Here is a 19,984-nt window from a genome sequence, read left to right on the forward strand (position 1 = left end):
TTTCTCAATGTTTTTGCTGCATTTGATATAGTTGACTATCTTATTCTGTTGGAAATAATTTCTTCTTTTGTTTGGTTTTCATGAACTACTGGTTCTTTTTCTTCCTGTCTGACTACTCCTTTTCTATATCATTTTCTGATTGTTCATTGAGATTAATTATCAAGAAACTCCACTTAATTAAATTTAAATTTAGCTGAGTGAGTAATAATGTCATGTGTTTCTTATTTATTAATACACAAATGTGAGATACAAAGTAGGGGAGTTAATTGCTGATTAAAGGAAATTTGGAAAATGATTCTGGAAATGATGAGATGCAACAATTGAGGGTAAGAAATCCCCTAACAGCCATGGGATCCCCCTGTCTAGTTGTGCAGGTTTTCCCGAAAGAACTCAAAAGAATTCACAAACCCCAATAAATATAGGTACAGGGTTTGTGGCAAAAGGGGATTTATTTAAGCTAAGAAACAGTAGCTAAGAAGACGGCTTTCTTAGTGGGCAAGGTCTTGTTAAGACCATTGAAAAAATGGGTTTACACTGAGAAGAAAATATCTTCATCAATGGGCTAAAACTAGAAGGACAGACCTACATGATTAGGAATTGGCAAAGAAGGGTTAACAAACCCTTGCTAATATGGGGTTCAGTCTTGGCTTGGGGCTGGGGAGTAGTTTGAGACACTCAATAGAGGATGTTGATTTATGCCCCTGGTCGAGATTTCCTAGTGAATGAGATCTTTTATCTGGGAGTGGTCTGGGAAGGATGCTGGGAGGGTTTTGAGTTAACCTTCCCACAAAGGTGACAAAGTTTACATCAGCCCCCCCCCCCCCAAAGTTCAAGGGGACACAATTTACATCAGAAAGAGGATGCATTTGAATCCGATTTTAAAGAAAATAGATATTCAACAGGAAAGAAAATTGTAGTAAAAGGGAATAGTGTAAAGCAAAGACAGAGAGGTAAAGAGGTTCGTGTTATATGTTGGTGTTGGTGATACACATGAATAGAAAAGTAGGAGCACTACATCTGTATAAAAAATAGGAGAGCCATGTCTATAAGAAAAAATAGTACCAGAGACTTTCTTACTAGTGAGAATATTAGCTGAGTTCAAAAAAGGTTCCTTTTCTAGTTCTTCTCAGATTGAGAAACAGAGCTAAAAATCTATGCAGACCTCTAAGGTATAATCAGTCTTCTTCAGCTAGAATCAGTCTATATAACATGACTTGCCATGACACTTCCCTGAACCTCTTAAACAAGTGCCTGAGAAATGACAGCACCCCTTGGAAGCAGGTCTGATCTATGGATCATAGAGAAGCTTTGTCACTTTTTCCCTCTCCCCATAAAGTCCTTCTATTTCCTCAGAATAGATCCCTGGCCAAGCCCCAATAGCTCATTATTTGGATCCTGATTGTCTGAGAGTCAGCAGCAATAGTTTTTGTTTGACCAGAAACCCTGAGGGTGTTTTACTCACAGATTGATTTTTTTGTTGTTTTTTTTTTTGACTAGGTAAAATATTCTCTACTTCATTTCTTACTTGACCTTAATCATTGATTTGGCATTGCCTATGTCAAATTGAGACCTATTAAAGACTTTAGCTTAAAAAAGTCAGTCTTTCAATGCATGCAGTACCATCTCCATTTGTCCTGATCTATAACTTGCCACTAGACTCAGATGACTCTGAGAAATTGAGGCTGGTGACTTTGCAGAGTTCTTCCTTACTTCAATCTAATTCTATTGCATGTCATTATATGATCTCCTTCATGTCATGGTTCTCTTGGAGATGAAGGACAAACAACAACAGCAGCAGCAACAACAATGATTATTATTCCTATTTTCAGAAACATTCTGCTTTAAGCTTTCTTCTTCCTATACACTCTCCCTTTTGGTATCTTCATAACATTTCTCATAAAAACCCTCATAAACGCCATTTATGCAGATGATTTTTAGATTTATATATGTGGCATTAGTCCTTCCCTGAGGGGGCTCAGAACAATGTAACAGATCACCTATTAGACATTTCAAACTGTATGTCTCAGAGATGTCTCAAATTCAGTACATTTCAATCTGAACTTATTACTGTCTCCTTACCCAAACCTCTTTTCTGTCATACTTCAATATTAATGCTGTGAGAAAAATGCTGAAAAGTTGGGTTTCCACAGTGCTGCAAGCTTTGAGGTAGGGTAAGATAAGGGATACCATGACCAAGAGGTTTCAGAATGGGAGAGGTTAAGGAAGGTTAAGATTCCACAGAATAATTAAGTGATCAATAAAAACATTAAGCAAATAAGGAATTGGGGGGACTAGGAAGGCACAGATGATTCAGCCAATCAGAAAGAATCTTGTAGTTTTGAGAAAACCACAAATTTAAGATAATAGTCTATCCAGCTCAAACTAGATGGAGTCAATAACCTGACTTGACCAAATCACTACTGCCCCAGATGTATGATAAGGGGGGAAGATGTTATATAATTTTTGTTGTTGTTGTTGTTGTTGTTGTTATTGTTGTTGTTTTTTGCTGAGGCAATTGGGGTCAAGTGACTTGTCTAGGATCACACAGCTAGGAAGTATAAAATGCCTGAGACCAGATTTGAACTGAGGTCCTAATGGCTTCAGGGCTGGGGCTCCATCCACTGTACCAACCAAAGGGAAACATGTAGTGGGCATATCAGAAAAATTGTAACTTGGAAGAAACAGACCAATCCAGTCTTTGAAGGAAGGAGCTGCTCCACACTAGCAAGTATAAAAGGTTCTTCCAATTCTGTGCTCATGGCTCCTTCTTCCTGAAGAGTAGAGGAGAGTGGCTTGCTTCTGGCCAGAAATGTTGACACTTCCTTAAAATTCTTCTTCAATAAATTTTCCTCGATATCTGTTTTTAGTGTCAAGAATATATTTCTAATAATGTCAAAGGAAATGTTATAATTCCAATCTCCCTGGTTGATAACCTTGTCATTATTCTTGATTCCTCACTTTTCTTAACTACAATTCAAAAGGCTGCTAAATTCTTCCATTTCTACTTCCACAGCAACTCAATAGACCACGAATTCCTCTCTGTTCACATAGTAACATCATAATTTAGCCATTCATTACCTCTTGTCTGGATCAATGTAACTGCTTCCTAACCTTACTTCAAATATATTGCTACTCCAACTTGTACTACACAGATTGTTGCCAAAATAATTTCCCTTAAGTGCAGATCTGACATGTGACTCCTAAACTCAATCAAGCCTCAAGGATAAAATAAAAACTCTTCTGTTTAGTTTGTAAAGTCCTACATAAACTGACTCCAGCCCATCTTTTCAAATTTATTGGACATAATTTTATGTACCAAAGTACAGCCAAACTGTTTTTTTTCTCTGTTCCTCACACTGTATATTCCATCTCTCAACTCTGTCCCTTTGCTCTAATCAATATGCTCTCTTCACCTTAGCATCATCAAGGAGTCTTTCTTGGCTCTTCAGCTATTAGAATTCTCCATTGCAAATTATTTTTTCTTTATATAGAGATGAACTATCAATTAAGGAGATATACGTATAGGTGTATGCACATGTATATAAACAATGCACAGTGCACATATATGTGTATATGCATGCACATGTTACACACATATGTAGTTGTTCAGTCCTTTCAGTCATAGTTGACTTGTGATCCAATTATATAGTTTTCCTGGCAAAGATATTGGAATAATTTGTCATTTCCTTCTCCAGCTAATTTTATAAATAAGGATACTAAGGCAAATGTTTCACTGACTTGGCCAAGGTCATGCATTTAGGAAATGTCTGAAGCCACATTTGAACTTAGGTCATCCTGACTCCAGCCTGGGACCTCTATTTACTGATCCATTTAGCTGCCCTTCCTTCTTTCCATATCTATATCTATCTATCTATCTATATGCATGTGTGTATATACATATATACATATATATGCATATATGTGTGTATATAATATACAAATATGAACAATGAGATTATATACTTGTTTTCTCCATATTTGAAAGCAATCTTCTTGAGAATATGGATCATGTTATTCCTGTACTTGTCTCTTCAGAATCTAGCTCAGTGATACTTAGGTAATAAATTGCTGACTGATGAATCTGAATATGCATTATAACACAGTCTAGAGCTGGGAAATAGTGACTGCGGTGATTGAAAGTGATGAGAAATGGAGACCCACTTCATTTTATTAAGGTGTGGGCCTTGCTTTGATGTGACAAGGAATCCACATTGCCTAATCAGTGAAAACTCATGGCAGAAAATGCTCTGTGTGCATATATCAAAATTGTCTGTCAGGTGAGTGAAGCTTGGACCAGTGAGGAGAAAGTAATACCTTTAAATTCAAGGAAAAAAATGTACATATTGACTGATAGCTTAAAGAAAACTAATAGAATGGCTAAAGTTGTTTTATACCATTTTTGATACTATGTAGGGAGAGGCTCAAGGCTGACTGTTCATTGTGGTAACATAATACTCATTTCTGCATAACTTTTGGGGAGTAGTTTGTCCTGACTATGCATAGCACCTAGTTATCTCTAAAGTACCCTTTTAGGGATCTAGTGAAGTCAAAGGTAATGACTCAATGTGGATATTTTTTAGAGAAAATTAAGGTACTATATCACCCAAAGTTTCTTTTGTGAGTAAATGATACATTCATCTATCACTAAAGGGTACCCTTTAGCACAATGTTTGAAATAGATGTCTATTTATATATTCAAATTAGAGACAATTGAGATTCAGTGGTTCATTTGTCTTTGGGGAAATATTCACTTATCATCTTGGGCAATACCAACACTTTTTAGTAGAACACTTCTATTTCATCCATCAAGGGAACCCTTCACTGACCAGGCCAACTAGAATGAAAAATTTTTTTTTTTTTTTTATGCACATAATAAATTCTTAATAAATGTCTATTAACAGGGCAGCTAGATAGTGCAGTGGTTAGAGCACCAGCCTTGCCGTGAGAACTTGAGTTCAAATATGGTCTCAGACATGTTACACTTCCTAGCTGTGTGATCCTGGCCAAGTCACTTAACTTCAAATGCCTTGAAAAGATGCAAATTTACTCATGGATTGATTACTTATTGTGGGATTGAATATAGATTATATCACCAAATCTTTTCCCATGGCATCACAAGCCACTTGGTTATGATTTCATTTTGTTGCAAAGCACCATGGTGTTATGATTAGAGCACTGGCCTTGGAATCAGGATTATATTATTTATATCCAGTCTCACAGAAATCCTAAGAGATATGCCTCTTGGGCAAATCAATTATCTTCTTATGTCTCAATTTCCTCATCTATAAAATGAATGGAGTTGGACTTGATGATCTTCTAGCTCTAAATCTATTATTATTCAATTATCCAGAGTCCCCATTTTTAGTCAAAAGAATTTACTCCTATCATTTTTGAAGTTTTCTTCCAGGCCAAGTTGTCTTCCTTTCATATAAAAAGTTGTTATAATTTTACTCTCTTTGAAGCATCATAAATGCAGACTCATCTAGTTTATAAAATATGCACATCAATGATTTTTCATCTTTGTATTTATTTAGTGCTCATCAAAGTAAAAGCCTAGGAATCTGTTTCAATATTGTCTCACATGCTAAATTCCCAGAAGAGAGACTCTTGGCCTTATGTGAGTGAAAAAGAAGCTGGTCATAGATTTTTAGAGCTGGAAGGTACCTTAGAAGTCTATAGGATCATTTATAGAATTGGAAGGGAACTGAGAGACATTTAAATCAGACTTTCTCATTAAACAGACTTCTGCCACTTGTTGCCTAGTATGGTTGAGGGAATCACTTCCATTGAATACAAACACTGTGAAAGTTTTAGCTGTGCTAATTCGGGCTATTTTAGACAGTTCTAGCTATGTAAACCTCCCTTTTGTGGTAGGCTAACACAGAATATTGATGCATTTTCCACTCTTCTAGTCTTCCCAAATATCTAACTAGTATATTTCATGAAGATGGAACTATCTTAGCAAATTAGTTGTGTCTACATATGTGCCAGGTACCCCATTACACTTAACATCAGTAAAACTGAAGAGGAAGCCAATTCAGTAGAGTTTTCTTTTTTTCTTGTATTACATGTATAAGTCATAGTTCCAAGAACTTGAGTGGTTATAAATTTGCTTGAAACTGTTACTCAACATGCCAAACTTTTCCACCCACATCTTTCTTCCCTTTGAGATGTCCCCACTTAGGATAGGCAAGTCATTGGCCAGGATTGCCTTTACATAAAGCCCTAGAAATGCTTACTTTACTTTTAGCTCAAGTTTTTCTTAAAATTGGCTTTTCCTTCTCCTTAGCAACTCTCCCTTTTGTTTTGTCTTATCTCTCTCTCCATCCAGTTCCCTTTTAAATTTCATCTTCTTCTATTAGTATATAAACTCCTCAAGAAAAGGCCTTTAGGGGGAGTTATATTTGTCTTCTAACCGTTTATAAAAGTTCCTGGAAAATGATAAATACTTAATAGATGTGTTTTTCTAGTTGTCATGAATAGATAGAAATATAGATAGATAGCTGGTTAGTAGCAACTCTGGAGTTATATCTCATGCTAACTCTGCTTGAAGTGAAAGGGCATGAAATCATTTGTATTCTTCCACCATTTTGGGATGTAGGGACTTAAGGACTGTTAAGAAAGGGGAATGAATGAGTATGGGTTTGATAAGAGTGAACCCATGCCAATCATAGTACCACTCCGGTTGCTTGTTTCTCAATGGAGAATCAGTGGTTATAGTTTAAATGTGACATGCAATTTTTAGGACAGGACCAATATAGATCACTTGGGGGTTAATCTCCTTCAGGAAGCTTTCCTTGAATTATCCTCTCCTCCAACCTTGCACAGCTAAAGGTGTTTGTTCCATTTCTAAATTGTCTTTGAGTGCTGTGAAATTCTTCTTTGCCCCATATGCATTCTATCTCCTATGGCCGGCCTTTGTGGAAGTAATAAGAACATCTAATTTGGAGTTACAATAGCTGAATTCAAATTCGAATTTTGTTACTATGTTGTGTGACTTGGGCCAATTATTTCATAATTTCACTCTGGGATTTAACTTCCTTGTCTCTACAATGAGGGTTTGGGGCTCTATGATGATTAAGGATTTTTCCAGATCTGGGTGATCCTATTTATGTTAATAATTTTAGGTAATAACATTTGGTCATTATACTCATGTTTTACTCTGATAAATGAGGTTGAGTGCCAATTGGTTTTGAATAACTGCTTTTTTCCCTTTTTAGTATAAGGAAGGATTCTTCTTCTCCCTTTCCCCTCATCTCAACACCTGCAACTCTCATCACCATCCCCATTCCCTGTTCCACTATTGGAGAGATTGGAGAATTGTCAGGAAATGACTTTGGTGCTAAAAAAAGAGGCACTAGTAAATGATAGGAAAAAAGGTCACATAAACCCACCATAAATCCTCAATTACTGCTCAGTCTTCAGTTGTGGCCATCATTTACCACCATTGTCTCTGAGAAACAGACATTTTGGCCACTCATATTTCAGCCTGTCAGTGATTGAAAGCCAAGAAGGACAGGAACAAACAAGGCTTCTTCATTATAAGCCTTTTCCCAAAAGTCAGTCTGTAACCTCAGAGGGATGAGTGAGCAATGAATGGTAACTGATACTGGCAAATTGGCAGGCTGCTTAATTGAGTCACTTAAAATTCAAAGATGCATGTGAATGAGATTGATGGGCTAGTGTACCGATGCAAGGGGAACTTGATTGTTGCTGTGTTTTGATTGATTGGCTGTCCAAATTTTCCTAGGACTCTCTCCTCTCTTCTGTAAAATGGATACTCTTTAGCAGCATTCACTACATCTTTGTGTGGCCTCTTGCCCGTAGTGCAAAGTGAATCCCTGTATTTATTGGCAACTCCATGTTTACACTGATCATCATTTTCTGTAGGTCCTCCAAGGCCAACCTTGTATTAGGAACTATACATTTGCCAACAAGAAAGTAGAAGTGTTCATCAAGTGTTCCATGAGAATGTTCTTTTTTTTTCTCTAACATAATTGATTTTTTTTTGAAAAGAAAATAGATGAAGAATAATCCATAGGATATTTTATATTCACACAGTTTTTCTATCATTTTTGGATACTAATGAGTACAAACCAGTGGCACTGGCTTTTGGAGGCAAGTGCCATTAGGTATTGGTCTGTTTATCTGGAGTGAGAGACCTTACTGCAGCCTAGATACCTCTTTGTTATACTGTATCCAGATATTTCTGTAGCAAATAAAGACATTAGAACATTTTTTGTGGGAACTTTGATTCTTGGAAGAGATTCCAAGGCCCAGGTAAAGAGCAAACAAATAACAACAAGAAAAAGAAGAAAAAAGAAATATAAAGAACCCTATTCCTCTTCCTAACCCATTAGCCACCAAATGTGTTTCATGGATGAGCAAATGAGTTATCACACTCTGCAAAGTCATAACCAAAGTATTTTGTAGATCAAAGGTGTTTTAGCAGACATGCATCCCAATGGAAACCTGTATTCAAAGAGTTATGTGTAGTTCAAACACTTTTTAAAAGTTTCTAATGCAAGGATCCTTAAGGGATCCATAAAGAGAAATAATGATTGTATTCTGTGAGCTCCATAAAGGAGGATCTAATTTAATGATTTCATTTTGCATGCAAAAACAAAGAAAAATGGTTATCCAAGTTCACTTAGGTTGCTCATAGCTATAGCTGGTATTTGAACACAGGTCTCAGGTTCTTTGACTCTTAAACCTATGTTCCTGAAATTCCACTGAGCTAAATTTTTTCTTCTGTACTAAGTCACAGGGCAACTATGTATATCCAAATGTAAACACTTTTTCTGGGTTTAAAGAAACAAAAAAAGAGAAAGAAATATGCAGAATAAAACATGGCATGGAAGGATCTAGGAGATCAAGAGTATATGTCATATGATTTAGATTAATCTTCATTTATCCTGGAGAGTTTATTAATACAGAAATTGTTTAATGTGAGGAAACATTTTTGTAATGTATATAGTAAAATGTTTCTGCTTTTGTATCTAATTAGCAGGCATTTGATTTTCTTTTACTATTCCCTTTCAACTTTCTGGATGTTTCTTTATCTCCATAAAAATGTCCTTTAATTTCATTCACATCCCTCTTAATTTTGCAGATTGATTAGGAGCAACCCAAAGTATAATAATAGTTATATAACTATAATCTTAGAATTGGGCCGGAGGAGGATCTTAGAAGTGATTTAATCTAATCTCTCACTGCAGGTAGTAAAAGGTAGTAAGTTAATCAGTCTCTTTACTCTCTTTTGTATTACTCATAATGAAGAAGGCATCCAGGAACTCTAAAAATCCTTGAAGGAGAAAATCTCCTTCAACTCTGCCTCAGTGAGGGACTCGGGCCTGAGGGAAACAAGATAAGCAGTTTCATTCTGTTATTTAGATGGTGTTGGTTCTAGTCCTTAGGCAAAGAATTCCAACTCTATTCAATTAAAGACTCATTCAATTAAAATTCCAGCTCAATCTGAAACCCAGTTGTAGATGAGCCAACTTGGGATCCCACCCACTAGCCCCCACCCCATCTGACCTGCTCTGCTGGGGCTGTCCCAGCCCCCACCATGACTCTCAATATAATAGCTTCCATGAACTAAAGTCTTTGCAGATGGACCTTGGTAGCTCCCTTTGCTTCCAGGACTTTCTGTCCACTGAGAACTGCATTCTCAGTGCAAAACTCCATCTTCCATAGATCTGCCACTATAGAAGTCAGTCTCTTGGTAAACTGATTTTTATCTAACAATAAATGTTCATTTCGCAACTAATAATTTGGGAATGAGTGAATTCTTTCACTCCTAAAACCTGTGGCCAATTTAAAGGGGATTTTTAACAACTTTCATATAACCATTAATCTAGACCACTCAAACAGCATCAATAATACATGTGAATATTGTTTTTCCCCCAGTAAAATGTAAGTTCCTGGAGAGCAGGAACATTTTTGTGTATGTGAATCTGTATTCTAGTGACTAACATGACACTGTGCACATTGTGAGTGTTTTGCAATTATCTACTGAATTTAATAGACTGGATTAGCCCTTGGTAGCTGATTGAACTATTGGAATACAAGAATTCCTTCTAATTTTCTTCAGACATATTTTGATTTTGGTAAAATCATGTTGTATTCTGTTCTTATCATCATATCTTAAACAAAACACACACACAGAGTTGTAAAAAATCTAGAAAAAGGCAATCAAAAATCACCTGGGAGATTAGGGAAAGCAACTAAATTAGGGTAAGATGAAAATTGAAAGTGAAGAGGATCTGAAAACATTATGGATGAGAATCAGATGAATTAAGACTCATTTACTGGGGGCAGCTAGGTGGCGCAGTGGATAGAGCACCAGACTTGAATTCAGGAGGACCTGAGTTCAAATCTGATCTCAGACACTTAACACTTCCTAACTGTGTGACCCTGGGCAAGTCACTTAACCCCAGCCTCAGGGGGGAAAAAAAAAAAGACTCATTTACTATGAATAAGGGCACATACTGTGGATATATCAGAATCAAAATCAAGCTAAGTTCACCCCATCTTTTTGTTTGTTTGTTTGTTTTCTGAGGAAATCAAGCTTAAATGATTTGCCTAGATATGCATATATCTGAGACCATATTTGAACTCACTTAGTCCAGGTCTGGCCCGCTAGCCATTGTGCCACCTTGCTGCCCCAAACCTTTTAACATTGACTCCAGAGTGGACAACCAGGCTATTGAATTGTATGGACCATAGCCTTTCAAACACACACACATATATACATATACAAACATATATTTCCATTATATATATGCATATGTGTATCTATATGTATAAAATACATATGTGTATATTTTTAATTAAACGAAATTTAATCAATATGATGAACTCAGGCTATAAAATCTCCCTTGACTAGTGTAAATTGACAAGTCTTAATGAGTTGTCTCTATAGCACTGAGGGGTTAAATGGTTTATCAAAAGTCACCCAGCTAGTATGTCTCCAAGGTAGGAGCTAAATTCCAAAATCATCCTTTTAACCACTGTATCATTTGCTCTTTCTCCATAACCTTAAGATGCCCAAGTATGAGATTACTGATATTTAAGGAACTCAGGATTATTGAGCAATAAGTCAAAATTGTTAAGGAATGTTGCTTACTTCCAGAAAGATGTCATTCATGTGCTTTTGGATGTCATTAAGGTCTGGTTGATGATCTTTATGCTAATGAATAAAGTCAAGAAATTTAGGATTATGGTCTTAATAGAGACAGTTTGGTACATTTGCTTCCAGTGGAAGAAGGTTAGTGATATTTTAAAGGTTTTTTTTTTCCTTAAGAATGAAAGACAATTGCTTGAAATAAACCCCAAAGAAAAGACCAAAGAAGTGATCCTAAAAGATATTTTTTGTCAAATAAATAGCACTGGGAAAATAGACATGAAACAGTATTAAAATGGCTGTGATTATTACTTTCTCAGCATTCATCTGATAAACTGAGCAACATGAAGCAATGATTGCTACTTTAAAAAAAATATGAAGAGAAAATAAGCTATTCATTTAGTCAAGAAAGTAAGGATAGCGTTCAACTCCTTCACAAGATAGCTAGGTACATTGCTTATCATTGAGGTGAGTGACAACAAAGCAAAGAAAATAAATGTCCCTATATTTCTTCATTTTGAGGCTGAGTCTCCAGTCTTGGGGTTGGTAAGCTCTGTTGCCATGAGGTTACAATGCTTGTGTTCGGCTCAGCTGTGCACAGGGAAGAGAGTCCATAGGAGGGATGCTTTGCTCCTCTTTCCTATTTAGGTTCAGTCCTTTCTTTGCCATTCTCCTTTTTTTTTTTTTTTTCCACAGAAGCACCTGGTCTCTCTTTAACTTAAAAACTCTGAGAGAAGGCCCATTATAGCCTCATTTTGTAGTCACCATGGAGAAGAAGCAGTGGTAGGGATGAAGACAGATTCCATGCTATTCTGGTCCTGCATTCTGGGGCTAGGCTGGCTCATGGGGTAATGTCAGCTGAGGACAGGACCTGGGAGCTGGTTAGCCCCTCACCCCCAGCTTATGAAGACAGGGAGATAGTTCTTTCATTTTCTTCTGGGGGAGTATCAAAGGTATGCAAGAGGGATCAAGCAGTGCCAATATGAAATCATGATATATCCCTTGCACTCTCTGTCTTTGGAGCCCTATAGTCCACAAAATAAAGCCATTATTCTGTTTGCTCATTGCTAGCACTATTAGTAGTACTTCTTATGAGTGCCATGTAGACACAGTATTAATTAACCAGCCAGAAACAAACCAGAGGTACCTCACAGTTTGGGATCTCCGCTGGAATCTTCTTTCTAAAAGTATTCAGTTCTTCTCAGCACAATGGTGCAAAAGGCCTTTAAAAGACCAAAAAGAAAGAAAATAAGATACAGACAGAAAAATTCAGGGCTTCATGGAGTTGTTTTGTGATTCATAATGAATAGTATCGCATGGGTTTGTCTTCTTGATCCTGATATGGGGATACCAGGGATCATCTTCTCTCCATCAACTCAGCTCTGGTTTCTCTTCATCTACTGAGTTCTTCCTTCTTATTTCCTTTGCCAGGGACTCATAAGTGATTGTTTTTGGAGAGATAGGCAATCAGTGCCACAGCCACTCCCACGTAGAGGCCAGTTCCAATGGTGATGGAGAGCACAGCCAAGAAGAGTGCCCGTCGGGAACTGGTGCTGGCTTGGTGGAAGTCACCCTTGGCCACAGCTTTGTTAGTCTGTAGAGTGGGAAAAAAGGGGGAGGGTGGAAATAATAGTCATTAGCAAAAGTGAGATTTGGTAGTAGTATAAAGAGGATTTTTCTATTCTTTTAATCTTTTAATTCCTATTCATTTTGCAAAGGAAGAATTTAGCAATGTTGAAAGATAGGAATCTCCTTTGAAGGACAATATTTGAATTACAATCCTTTGACCCTATGTCTTGTGTCAAAACTATCAATAACAAGAATTTGGGAATAGTAGGACTGTGCTTTATGGCTTGAACATTTACCCTCTTTGCCTCTGTCTCTTAGAATCCTCAATTTTTTTTCAGGACTCAGCACAAATGTCTTCCTGTAAATAAGGCTTTTCCTGCCTTTTGTTCATCCCTCAAGTGCCTTGTCTTCTAATGTAATTTTATCCATAATTAACATGTATCTTATACATACCTATTTTTATGCATTTGTATGTATCCTGCATGTACCTATATATGTGCATATATATGGATAGATAGATACCTACATACATACATTTACACGTGTATAAAAGTGTGTATATAAAAACTCATATTCATACTCACATATACAAAATATCCATGTGCCTGTATGCATTTGTCTTTCTCATTACAATTAAAATTCCTTTAGGGAAAGGACTGATTTTCATTTTTTATTTCCTGTTCCTGGCTCTTACTAATGTTTACTGATTGATTGTCTTTGTTCTCAAGAAATGTACATTTTATAGTTGGGGCGGGATAGTTAGGTGGTACAACATATATACAAACAAGCAAATGCAATGTAACTTCAAGAAAAAAATTGTGCTAAAAACTGGGCAGGAAGGAATCAGTAGAAGTCTCATGTTGGAGGTTGCAGATAGGATCATTTGGTTTGATTGTGGCAACAAAAATTAGGAGAAATTCCCTAATCAAAGTTTAAAAATTATGCCCCCCAAAATCAAGTTCGGACTTACAATTTTATCTCCTCAAAGAGTATGAGAAGGCTGTTGTTAGAATCATATAGCCTACAGTCAAATCTTGCTTCTGACAATCCTAGAAAATTGCTTAAACTCTCTTTGAAGTGGACAAATTTTCAAGACAGTTAGTTATGGATCAATTGCTAATCTGCAAGAGCAAAATATATTTGCATATCAAGAGTTTTATATATGGTTAAAATGACAAGTCTGCACCAAAAACAATTGCTAAACACATCCTTCTTTTCATCCCTTGCCTGTTTTTCCCTAGATGACAACCTATGTAGCTTACCTACTTATCTTGGCTTTGTTAATTATAAGAAAGTGACCTTCTCTAATGTCCTTTCCAGGTATAAGATTCTATAGTGCTGTGTCAGCCAGGTAATAGATTCAGTACTTATAATAATATCTCAAGATACTTGTTTGTATTAAAAGTACTCCTTTATGGAAGTTTTGTGAGTCTTTATCACTTTAATTATAGCTCACATTTATATAGTTTGGTGGACTGGGCAATGAGGAAAAGTCTTCAAAGAAAAATGACTGAACAACTATGACTTAAAGCAAAAAACATTAAAGGCACTTTTTAAGGCAATGACTAGATATTATGAACAGCCTTTTGGATAAATACCAAGGTCATCTTTTTCATCAACTTTATCAAATGTCATCTAATTGTTTGGTTCATTGTTGCTCAGTTTGTACCATCTTTCTGCTATTACCAAACTAAAGCAAAAAGATTGAGGGATTTCTTTGCTAAAGACCAAACCTCTCTATTGCCATCATATCCCACTTTGTTCCCCTCTTTGGAGATAGTTCTCTCTATCCCTCTCTGACTAGGTCAAAACACATAAGAAGATCTAATTCAGAATTATGCAGTTCTTTATATTGTGAGGGAAATGGTAGTTGGCTGTTCAGTCAACAAACATTTATTGATGGTTTATTTTGTGTCAGGAACCTAAAAAGAGCTGGGGATACAATCAAAGGTAAATATGTGGCCTCTTGCTTTGAAGACCTTATATTCTAATGGTAGAATGATCATGCAACTAACTAGCTAATTATGTGTATGTTTGCGTGTATTTGTGTATGCATGTGTACATGTATACACAGACACACACAAAGATGAAAGACAAAATCAAAATGAAAAGCATTAGAATGTAGAGGGATAGGTAAAAGCTCTCCTACAGGGAGGAGCAGTGTCTTGAATGAAATTAGGAGAACCAAGAGGAAAATATGAGGGGACAGAAGATTCCAGGCACAGGGGACATCCAGTGGAAAATGTCAGCAGAAGGAAGATAGAAAGTTGTGTTTTATGAACTACAAATAGGCCAGTATAGCTGGATTACAGAGTATATGAAGATGAATATGAAGTAGAAGAATGCAAGAGAGGAAGAGATGAACAGGTCATTTAGGGCTTTAAACACCACACAGAGGATTTTATGTTAGATCATCGATATAATAATGAGCCCCTGGAGCTTGTTAAAACTTAGGGGATAGAGGTGACATTGCCAGAACTGTGCTTTAGAAAAATTACAAGCAACTGAGTGAAGGAAGGTTTAGAGCTGGAGAAACTTGAAATAAGATGATAAATTAGGAGGAAAAGACATTTTAAGTCAGGCAAAAAGTGATGAATGCATGAAGCAAGGCTATGTCTGTAAGAGTGGAGAGAAGGGCATGATAGAAATAACACTGGGAAGCTAGAAATGACAAGACTTGGTAATAGGTTAGATACCAAGGTGATGAAGGGAAACTATTTATAAAGTTATGTACCAGGCAAACTTCACATATAGTAGTTCATTTGACATGATGTTTATATGGGCTGACAGAAAGGGGAGTTGAAGATAATGCCATAGTCTGTTCTAGGTTACTAGGAAAACAGAAGTATTATTTCATTAATATTAGGTGACTGTAGAAGTATAGAGTGTATGGGGGGAAGATAATGAATTCTATCATTTCAGAATAGGTATATGGATGTAGTGACAATAAGTTACATAACTAGCCTCACTTCGGTCACCAGGATACCAGGTTAAGGCATTGAATACCCCTTGCTACAGGATCCAGAAAGTTGGATGGTGCAAAGGATAAAGGGCCAAGCCTGGAATCAGGAAGACCCATCTTCCTAAATTCAAATGTGTGACATTTACTGTGTGACCCTGGGTAAGTCACTTAATTTTGCTTCAGTTTCCTCATCAGTAAAATGAACTGAAGAAGGAAATGGCAAATAATTCCAGTATCTCTGCCAAAATAACCCCACATGGGGTCATGAAGAGATGGACAGGACTGCAACAAAAATGAGCCAGGGGAAACCTATTGTCACTTATCATTTTTTTGCTGTACATCTTTATTTGGCAAAAGAAAATATTAAAATAATGAATCTGAGTGGTAAATATAGACACAGAAGCCAGTGTAGCTCCATATACTAGTGGGTCCTCGTGGATTTGTGGCCACATTCCAAGTTTTGAAGTATAAGAATCATATTGTTTTGTTGCTGAAAAATGATTACAAGGCAGGATGGTAAAGCATTGTCCCAGTATACCACCAAAAGTCATGTTTTCCAAAGGAACAGCTGTTGAATACAGTTTTAAATGCTAAATCAACCAGTAATGTAGAACTTTTTCATGGAGAATGCTTTCCTTCCTTGGACCTTAAAATAAAATGTTTATATCTCTATCATTCATTCATCAAGCTCTGATATATATATATTGCACTTTCTTTGGTACCAATCTTATCTCTTTTTACTAGTTCATAAGCTCCCATCACACATAACTTGTTTATTATCTGAGCTAGCACCCTGCATAGTTGCTGTTATTTTTACTGTTTTATTGTTATTTATTGTTTATTATTGCTTATTGTTTTATTGTTCTTTATTCTAATTTTGCTGGAGTAGGTGAACCTCCCTTTACCAATGTAAATTCAACTTCTGTTATATAATTTATAATAGAATTCTCTAGGATCCTGAAAAGTTCAATGATTTACTCAGAGCAAAAAGCTGTTATGTGTCAGAGATGGAACTTGAAACTAGGTCTCCCCATTTCTCTTCAAAAAAGGCAAGCTCCTTTAGGTCAGAGACTTACATTTGGGACTTTATATCACAAAAGTATCTGCTATATAGGAAGATCTTATCTAATGCTTGTTGAATTAAAATTAAATTTCTGACTCTAGATCAGGTCTTTATACATGTCACGTTGCCTCTCATTTTAAGCCTGGGCACATGCTGATCACTTAAAATATTTACAAAATTCAATTTAGTGATAAAATTAAAATGGTAAAAGCTGACAGTTAACCAACTAGTAAGTTTAAGAAAATAACATTCTGATATCCGGGAATATATATGTCTAATCTTGAAACCAGCATAGATATCTAACTGGAATAGGCTGAAGTAGACCCAAGACACAGCACAAACATTTTCCGGTAATGAAATCACCTCTGCTTTATGATTTAAAGACAGATTATTAGTCAGAACTGGCTGTTAAATCTTTATACTCAATTGATTACTCAATTTGGCTTATCATGATACTTAGGAAAATATTTACTACATTTAACCTGAAATTGTGTGCTCACCTGAAAAGGAAATCTTATACAATAGGTCTTTTTTTTTTTTTTTTTAATTAATAAAAGCAAAAAAGAAATAAATGTTACAGTAACCCCCTGCTAAAAGTATGAATCAAGCATTTTTTCTCTTAAAAAGATGTTTCACTGATGCCCTTTGTCTTTACCCCACAATAGTCTAGTTTCTTCAATAACAGATGAGGAAACTGAGGCCCATGGAGTTTAAGTGACTTGCTAAAAAAAAGTAGAATTAACCCTAGTCCTTCTGATTGTAAAACCAGAGCTCTTTCTGATGCCCCACTTTGCCTCCATACTCAACTCTCCCTGTGCCAAAGAAAAGCACTTAGTCAAAAACATCTGATAAAGAGACAGTATATGACAATTTGTATGATATTCTGTCCTAGTGCACCCTTACTTCTCAGCTATCAGAAAGGAAGTGTATTTATCTCTTTTTCAAGAACCTTAACTATTTTCTCATTAACTGGGAATTCAATTTCCTTTTAGGAATATATTCATTTACTCTATTGTAGTCATTATGTACATATTGTTTTCTTGCTTCCATTCATTTTGCTCTGTATAAATGAATGCAAATTGCTTCATATTTCTTGTATTTATTATTTCTTAACTATGCAGTGGTATTGTATTACATTTATATACTATAGATTTTGAGCCATTCCCCAAATAATTTCCATTTCTTTGGTGTCATATTATGTTGCTATGAATATTTTGGGAATATATTTTTATATCTATGCACACATATCATGAGCATACATACATATACACTTAAATTCACATAAATACATATGCACATATACATAAAATGCATAGATATATACATATTCATGTATATAAATAACTATATGCATTCACACGTTTCTTTCTGTTTGGGGCTTAGCCGTAAGATTAGTAAAAAACAAATTACCAAGACTGATTTTAAGGAACCTCAAGGTCAAATGTGCCACATTTTGCTTATAATCTTCACCATTTCACACTTTGCTAAGCATCTCTAGAAATTGGGGAGAGTTTTGTGATTTTAGAATAAAATGTGATGTTTATGGCAAAGGTCAGGATGTTTTTCAGCTAAAGAAATCAAAGTTCTGTGAGTTGTAGGCTCTATATAAAAGCTCCTTTGAAAGAATCTTTGAAAGTGCTTCTGGGCCATGGTATTTGCAAAATGCTTAGAGCAAAGTCATTCTGCAGATCATAATACTCATAAGACTATATGTTTAGAATTGGAAGGAATTTTAGAGACTATGTAGTTTAATCCTTTCTTTTAACAGACAAGGAATGGAAAACTTAAAGTTAAGATGCCTAAATTCATAGTCAACTGAGAGGCCAGGGATTTGACCCCAGATATTCTAGCTCAAAAGAAAGCATCCTTTCCATTGTATCATACTGTTTCATCCAAAAGAGCTACTTTTTCTTGCTACCTCTGAGATCTCAATGCAGTGGTATTATTTCTGATTTCAGAAACTCGCACCTCTATAAAAAGTAAGAAGCAAAATCATATTTTATTAAAATGACAGGATTGAGAAGCATGATTTACATATTCACATTGTGGATCTTGTTGGAAATATTCTCATAGGAGGTCAGTTGGTCAGCTAATAAGCCACAAGGAAGGGAAGCATGACAAAGTCTGGCTTGAGGAGACTTAGCTTAAAAAAATCCTGGCAAAACTGTTTTCTAGGAGAAGGGGTCTAACATCATCATATTTATGCTCAGCTGACTACAGAAACTTTTTATAAAGTAACAGTTATTAAAATATCACCTTGTGTCATTAAGAACATAACAGAATTGAACTTAGATGTTATTAAATATTATGTTATTGTGGAAGTAAAAGAAAACAGGAAGTGAAAAATGGATACTGGATGTAAAAGATCACCTCTGAATCAAGTAGTACTGTGGCCTTTGCAAGCTCTAGATGAACATCCTTTAAAAAATGAATATTATTTTCTTTTGCAAGAGGGAAACACAGATGGAGTCACAAATATATTTACTTGGAGATGATTTTTTTTTAACAAAGGAAGCTTATAATTTGGTTGAAAGGAATTTTCTTACTTGACTGTAAGACTTTGATGATATTTATAATTGTCCTGTTTTAAGAGATATTTATCTTTTTAAGGACTTGCAGAATTATTTTTTATAACAGAGGATATAGCCTATTCAGAAAGTATTCTTGTTACAGTTAGTCCCTTAAACTTCTTTTTATTTGCTATCCAAAAAGTAGTAGATGTAGGAAAACCAATATGTTGGAAAGATGGAATCCTCTATCTTGGCCATTGCTGATGTGGCTCAAAAAATATCAACCAATATATCATTAATTTAGGTGAAAGTATGTCTGAAACAACACAATATATAAACTTTCTAATTCAATCTCACTGCTTTGAGATTAAAAGGGTAAGTGAGAAGAACAGAAAGGATATTTTTTGGGTTCTGACCCTGAATTAAAGTGCTTTTCCATCCAAGGGTACTGGCCTTCTTCCCATTTCTTCACAAAAAGGACCCAATTTTTCAGCTTTTTTTATGTGCTCTGACTGTCCTCCATGTTTGGAATGCCTCACCTCCTCATCTCTATTTACTGCCTTTTCTGGCTTCTTTCAAGTGCCAAATAAAATTTCACATTCTATAAGAAACTTTCCTAATTCCTCTTAATTATAGTTTGTTCTCTCTTATTTCTAATATATCCTGCATATGACTTGTAGTTACAAACACACACACACACACACACACACACACACACACACACACACACACACACAAATGTGTGTACATATCTG

The 19,984-nt window shown here is 35.8% G+C and overlaps 1 protein-coding gene across 3 annotated transcripts in view; it reads right to left on the reverse strand.

The window, feature by feature from the left end:
• Window positions 1-8,033: 8,033 nt before the first annotated feature.
• The window catches only part of SYNDIG1 (synapse differentiation inducing 1), a 269,131-nt gene continuing 257,180 nt past the window's right edge, over window positions 8,034-19,984 (reverse strand). For all 3 annotated transcript variants that reach the window (XM_074287713.1, XM_074287714.1, XM_074287715.1), the window contains exon 4: window positions 8,034-12,719. In XM_074287713.1, coding sequence (XP_074143814.1) covers window positions 12,561-12,719 — 159 coding nt within the window. In that variant the 3' untranslated portion in view covers window positions 8,034-12,560. The remainder of the gene's footprint in view (window positions 12,720-19,984) is intronic.

This window comes from Sminthopsis crassicaudata, chromosome 2, assembly GCF_048593235.1.
Source record: "Sminthopsis crassicaudata isolate SCR6 chromosome 2, ASM4859323v1, whole genome shotgun sequence".
Lineage (NCBI taxonomy): Eukaryota > Metazoa > Chordata > Mammalia > Dasyuromorphia > Dasyuridae > Sminthopsis > Sminthopsis crassicaudata.